Here is a 6,251-nt window from a genome sequence, read left to right as displayed (position 1 = left end):
AGGAAAAGAGGAAGGAAGGAGGGAAGGAGAAAGGAAGGAAAGGAGGGAGGAAGGAGGGAAGGGAGAAAGAAGGAAGGAAGGAAGAATGAAGGAAGGAAGGAAGGAAGGGAGGAAGAAGGAAGGAAAGAAGGGAGGAAGGAGGGAAGGACGGAGGAAAGAAGGAAGGAAGGTAGGAGGGACAGAGGGGGAGAGGAAAAGAGGAAGGAAGTAAAGAAGGACAGAGGAAAGAAGGAAAAGGGGGAAGGTAGGGCGGAGGAAAGAAAGAGATAAGGAGGGAGGGAGAGAGGAAGGGAGGAAGGAAATGAAGGAAGGAGGGTAGGACGGAGGAAAGAAGGAAGGAAGGTAGGAGGGACGGAGGGAGAAAGGAAAAGAGGCAGGAAGGAAAGAAGGACAGAGGAAAGAAGGAAAAGGGGGAAGGTAGGGCGGAGGAAAGAAAGAGATAAGGAGGGAGGGAGAGAGGAAGGACAGAAGGAAGGAAGAAAGGGGGATGGAGGTAGGGAAGAAGGAAGGGAGGAAAGAGAGAGGAAGGAAAGAAAGAGAGAAGGAGGGAGGGAGGATGGACAGTGGGAAGGAAGGAAGGAAGGAAGGGAGGAAGGGAGGAAAGGAGGAACAGACGGGGTGAATTTGACCCGGGAGGACGACAGGAAGTGTAAAATCAAATACTATTACAACAATAAAAGCATGAACAGAGTGCATGCATCATTAATCAGGATTACAGAACAGACTCCAGCTGTCATACCTCACACGGCCACCAGATGGCAGCAAAGGATCACTAACGTTTAATCACACAGTGGGTTTAAAGGGCAAGTTCACTATTTATCAACTCTGTCTTAACCCTTTATAGGACACTCATTGAAAGGAAGGGAGGAAGGAAGGAAGGAAGGAAGGAAAGGAAGGGAAGGAAGGAGGGAGGAAGGTAGAAGGGAGGAAAGAAAGAGAAAAGGAGGGAGGGAGGAAGGGAAGAAAGAAGCAAGGAAGGGAGAAGAAAGGGGGATGGAGGAAGGAAAGAAGGAAGGGAGGAGAGAAGGAGGGAGGGAGGAAGAACAGATGGAAGTAAGGGAAGGAAGGAAGGAAGGAAGGACGGACGGAGGAAGGAAAGAAGGAAGGGAGGAGAGAAGGAGGGACGGAGGAAGAACAGATGGAAGGAAGGAAAGGAAGGAAGGACGGAGGAAATAAGGAACGAGGGAGGGAGAAAGGAAAAGAGGAAGGGAAGAAAGAAGGCAGGAAGGAAGGAAGGAAGGAAGGAAGGAAGGAAGGAAGGAAGGATATTTTGGGATATTTGCCCAATAAAGGGTTAAAACAACAACCAGGAGAAATCATTCATAAACTTCTCTTTTTGATGCAGCTTCAGTTTAATTAACCCTTAAACATTAAACAGACAACGTGCACCAGGAGATACGGACTCTTTAACCTTCCTGTTGTCCTCCCGGGTCCTTCCTTCCTTCCTTCCTTCCTTCATCTGTCCTACCTTCCTTCCTTCCTTCCTTCCTTCCTTCCTTCCTTCCTTCCTCAGATCTAAGTTCAGCTGTTAGGGTAAATGTTCCCTCCTTCTGTCCTTTCTTCCTTCCTTCATCTGTCCTTCCTTTCTTCCCTCCTTCCTTTCCTTCCTTCTTCCTCCCTTCCTTCCCTTCCTCCCTCCTTTCCTTCCTTCTTCCCTCCTTTCCTTCCTACCTTCCTTCTTCCTCCCTCCTTTCCTTCCTTCTTCCCTTCCTTCCTACTTTCCTTCCTTCTTCCTCCCTCCTTTCCTTCCTTCTTCCTCCCTTCCTTCCCTTCCTCCCTCCTTTCCTTCCTTCCTTCCTTCCTTCCTTCCTTCCTTCCTTACTTTAGGTGCAAATGACTTAACTAGTAAGTAGTTTAAGGGTTAAAGGAGAATATAATCCACAGCTCTTCCTCTTTATCTGAAGATAGTCTGAGCCTCCAGCAGTCCAGTTAAAAAGAGTCTTTTTTAGTACTTTTAAATTCCCTTCTGTGTTTTTAATCATTCCACTGCAGCTCATTAAAGAAACAAAAGAGGGATGTCGCTCTCTCTCTCTCTCTCTCTCTCCCCCTCTCTCTCTCTCTCCCCCTCTCTGTCTCTGTCTCTCTCTCTCTCTCTCAGACTGGTGAAGCTTCATATTAGCTTCAGATCAACGTTTAACACTCCTGTTGTCCTCGAGTCAAGGAAGGAAGGGAGGAAGAAGGAAGGAAGGGAGGAAGGGAGTGAGGGAGAAAGGAAAAGAGGAAGGGAGGAAGGAAAGGAGGGTGGGAGGAAAGAGAGGGGGAAGGAGGGATGGAGGAAGGAAAGAAAGAAGGAAGGTAGGTAGGAGGGAACGAGGGAGGGAGGGAGGGAAAAGAGGAAGGGAGGAAGGAAAGGAGGGAGGGAGGAAAGAGAAAGAGAAGGAGGGATGGAAGAAGGAAAGAAGGAAGGAAGGAAGGAAAGAAGGGAGGGAGGAAGGCACTTTAAAGCAGCAGTCTTACTTTTTATACATTCCCATCTTTATCAGCGACGCCATCACAGAGCCGTCCACCGCTCCGAAGAAACGTCCGATCTGGAAAACACAAGAAGAAGAAGAAGAAGAAGAAGAAGAAGAAGAAGAAGAAGAAGAAGCAGAAGCAGAAGCAGAAGAAGAAGAAGAAGAAGATGTAAGATTAGAAAACACACACATATTGATGTAAAGAGAAGAGTGTAAAAAGTTGCATCAGCAGTTACAGTTTACCCATCATGCTCTTCACCTGGGCGCAGATTACCCATCATGCACCAGTTTTCAGGGTAAAATTGACCCAGTCTGTTTTGTTTCCTTCCTTCTTCCTTCCTTCCTTCCTTCCTTCTTTCCTTACTCCCTCCGTCCTTTTCTCAACCTTTGTGTCGTCCTCCTGGGTAAAATTGACCCAGTCTGTTTGGTTTCCTTCCTTCTTCCTTCCTTCCTTCCTTCTTTCCTTACTCCCTCCGTCCCTTTCTCAACCTTTGTGTCGTCCTCCTGGGTAAAATTGACCCAATCTGTTTGGTTTCCTTCCTTCCTTCTTTCCTTACTCCCTCCGTCCTTTTCTCTTTCCTCCATCCACCCTTCTTCATTCCTTCCTTTCCTTCCTTCCTTCCGTCATTCTTTCCTCCATCCTTCTTTCCTTTTCTCCTTTCCTTCCTCCCTCCTGTCCTTCCTTCCTCCCTCCTTTCCTTCTTTCCTCCCTCCCTCCTACCTTAGTAGTTCCTGTTAAACTACTTCCTGTTAGTTGAATCACTTTCAGGACTTCATCATCATGTTTATCACTCAGTGGATTCCTGCAGCAGCATCACTAATCAAACACTTCCTCTCTGCACACAACCAATAACCAGCCTGGAGTTTTGCTTGGTCACACCCCCCCCCCCCTCTCCCCCTCCCTCCCCTGTTGCCCCTTGAGTCAAGGAAGGGAGGAAGGAAGGAAAGGAGGGGTGAAAGAGGAAGGAAGGAGGGAGGGAGGAAAAAGGAACAGAGGAAGGGAGGAAGGAAGGAAAGAAGGAAGGGAGGGAAGGGAGGAAGGTAGGAGGGAGGGGAGGAAAGAAGGAAGGAAGGATGGAAGGGATGAAGGGAGGAAGAAGGAAGGAATAGAAGACGGAAGGAAGGAAGGAAAGGAGGAGGAAAAAAGGAAGGAAGGAAGGAAGGAAGGAAGGAAGGAAGATGGAGGAAGGAAAGAAGGAAGGAAGGAAAGAGAGAAGGAGGAAGGAAGGATTGAAAGAAGGAACAGTCATAGGGCTGCTAGCGTCTCTACTTCCTGTTACCCCCCCTCCCCCAATCCACTCCCCCCTCCCCCCTCTCCCTAGCCGCCCCCCCCCCCCTTCTCTCTGACCCATTTCTTTTAGTCAGCACTGACTTGATTTCTGTGCTGATTAAATATTTACCGTTCCTCGCATCGCTTGACGAGCTGCACCTTCACACCACAGCGGCGCCTCGACACCGCTGAGGATTCTGGGTGTTTTCCGCTAACTTCCTGTTTATATATAAACTCCAGAGCTCAGCGGAAAAAACGCTGAGCGAGCACTTCATCATATCTGCTTAGTAAGGCCGCTGGGAACAGCAGCAGACATGCAAATAATGAAAAATGAGCTTCTACAGTAAGTGATTCCTGGTTTAGGGTTACTCTACTCAGGAGAGAGCTGCTGCTGGGGGGGGGGGGGGGGGCGGCAGCAGGGGGGCAGGGGGGGCGGGGGGGGTTCAATGGATTTTTCCACTTTGTGCAGCAAAGATTTCTGAGTTTCACAAGTTTTACAATCTTCCTTCCTTCCTCCTTCTTTCCCTCCCTCCCTCCTTCCTTCCTTCTTCCTCCCTCCCTTCCTTCCTTATTCCTCCCTTCCTAATTCCTTCTTCATCCTCCCTCTTTTCCTTCCTTCTTCCTCCCTCCTTTCCTTCCTTCTTCCCTCCCTCCCTCCCTTCCTTATTCCTCCCTTCCTACTTCCTTCTTCCTCCCTCTTTTCCTTCCTTCTTCTCCCTCCTTTCCTTCCTTCCTTTCCTTCCTCCCTCCCTCCTTCTCTCTTCCTCCCTCCCTCCTACTTTCCTTCCTTCCCTCTTTGCTCCATCCTTGCTTCCTCCCGTCCTTCTTTCCTCCCTTTCTTCTTTCCTCTGTTCTTCTTTCCTCCCTTCCTCCTACCTTCTTTCCCTCCTTTCCTTCTTTCTTCTCCCTTCCATCCTTCCTTCCTCCCTTCCTTCCATCCTTCCCTCCTTTCCATCCTTCCTTCCTCCCTTCCTTCCATCCTTCCCTCCTTTACTTCTTTCTGTTTTCCTTCCATCCTTCCTTCATTCCTTCCTTCCTTCCTCCTTCCTTCCTTCCTTCCGTCTTCTTTCGTCCCTTTCTCCTTCTCTCTTCCTTCTTTCCTCCCTCCCTCCTATCTTCCTACCTACCTTCATCCCTCATTTCCTTCTTTCTTCCTCCCTTCCATCATTCCTCCCTTCATTCCATCCTTCCTTCCCTTACTCTCTCCTTTCCTTCTTTCTTCCTCCCTTCGGTCCTTCCATCTTTCCTTCCTTCCTTCCGTCTTCCCTACCTTCCTTCCTTGCTTCCTTCCCTTGCAAGAGACAACGTTGTGTATGAAATGAGTGTATCTGCTCAGCTGACCGTGTGTGTGTGTGTGTGTGTGTGTGTGTATATGTGTGTGTGTGTGTGTGTGTGTGTGTGTGTATATGTGTGTGTTCATGGTACTGCGGTGAGCTCAGGATTAATCCTCAGTAATATGGCTCTTAACAGGCCGAGTTAATCCAGAGCTAACGAGCAGCTGTCAGATGGACAGCAGGCTCACAGTCTGCTCGTCTCCACACACGTAGAAAGCTATTTCATCTGCAGCACATCTATAATAAAAATGAAATGTTGAGTTAGATTGTAAAAAATGTTTCGATAGTAGTCAACCAATAACCAGCCTGAAGTTTTGCTTGGTCACACCCCCGCCCCCCTCTCTCCCCCTCCCTCCCCTGTTGCCCTTGAGTCAAGGAAGGAGGAAGGAAGGACAGGAGGGGTGAAAGAAGGAAGGAGGGAGGGAGGGAAAAAGGAACAGAGGAAGGGAGGAAGGAAGGAAAGAAGGAAGGGAGGGAGGAAAGAAGGAAGGAAGGAAGGAAGGGAAGGAAGGAAGGAAGGAAGGTAGGAAGGAGGGGAGGAAAGAAGGAAGGAAAGGAGGAAGGTAGGAAGGAGGGAGAAAGGAAGGAAGGAAGGGAGGAAGAAGGAAGGAAGGGAGGAAGAAGGAAGGAATAGAAGACGGAAGGAAGGAAGGAAAGGAGGAGGAAAAAAGGAAGGAAGGAAGGAAGGAAGGAAGGAAGAAAGGGGGATGGAGGAAGGAAAGAAGGAAGGAAGGAAAGAGAGAAGGAGGAAGGAAGGATTGAAAGAAGGAACAGTCATAGGGCTGCTAGCGTCTCTACTTCCTGTTATCCCCCCTCCTCCAATCCACCCTCCCCCTCCCCCCCCTCTCCCCTAGTTTCGATAGTAGTCTTAATTTCGTGTTATTAAGATCTAATTCTGCTTGATTGCATGTCATGATATGTTGAACTTGTTATCAATCAGTTACTTATTTCCACATCCAGCACATAAATGAAGTGAGAAGTCAACTCATTTTCTCATAGACTTCCTGTATAATCAGATTTTGGAGCCAGTAGAGTCGCCCCCTGCTGGCCATTAAAGAGAATGCAGCTTTAACCCTTAAACAGACAACGTTCACCAGGAGATACAGACTCTTTAACCTTCCTGTTGTCCTCCCGGGTCCTTCGTATGTCCTTCCTTCCTTCCTCTGTCCTTCCTTCCTTCCTTCCTTCCTTCCT

General features: G+C 48.6%; 1 protein-coding gene across 1 annotated transcript in view; it reads right to left on the bottom strand.

The window, feature by feature from the left end:
- The window catches only part of LOC128358992 (voltage-dependent calcium channel subunit alpha-2/delta-4-like), a 99,716-nt gene that overhangs the window by 4,904 nt on the left and 88,561 nt on the right, over positions 1 to 6,251 (bottom strand). Inside the window, exon 32 of the mRNA XM_053319397.1 lies at positions 2,458 to 2,528. Within this exon, the coding sequence (XP_053175372.1) occupies positions 2,458 to 2,528 (71 nt within the window). The remainder of the gene's footprint in view (positions 1 to 2,457; positions 2,529 to 6,251) is intronic.

The sequence above is a fragment of the Scomber japonicus genome, chromosome 5 (assembly GCF_027409825.1).
Source record: "Scomber japonicus isolate fScoJap1 chromosome 5, fScoJap1.pri, whole genome shotgun sequence".
Classification (NCBI taxonomy): domain Eukaryota; kingdom Metazoa; phylum Chordata; class Actinopteri; order Scombriformes; family Scombridae; genus Scomber; species Scomber japonicus.
The sequence above is the reverse complement of the archived record's forward strand: the minus strand, read 5'-3'. Positions and strand labels throughout refer to the sequence as shown.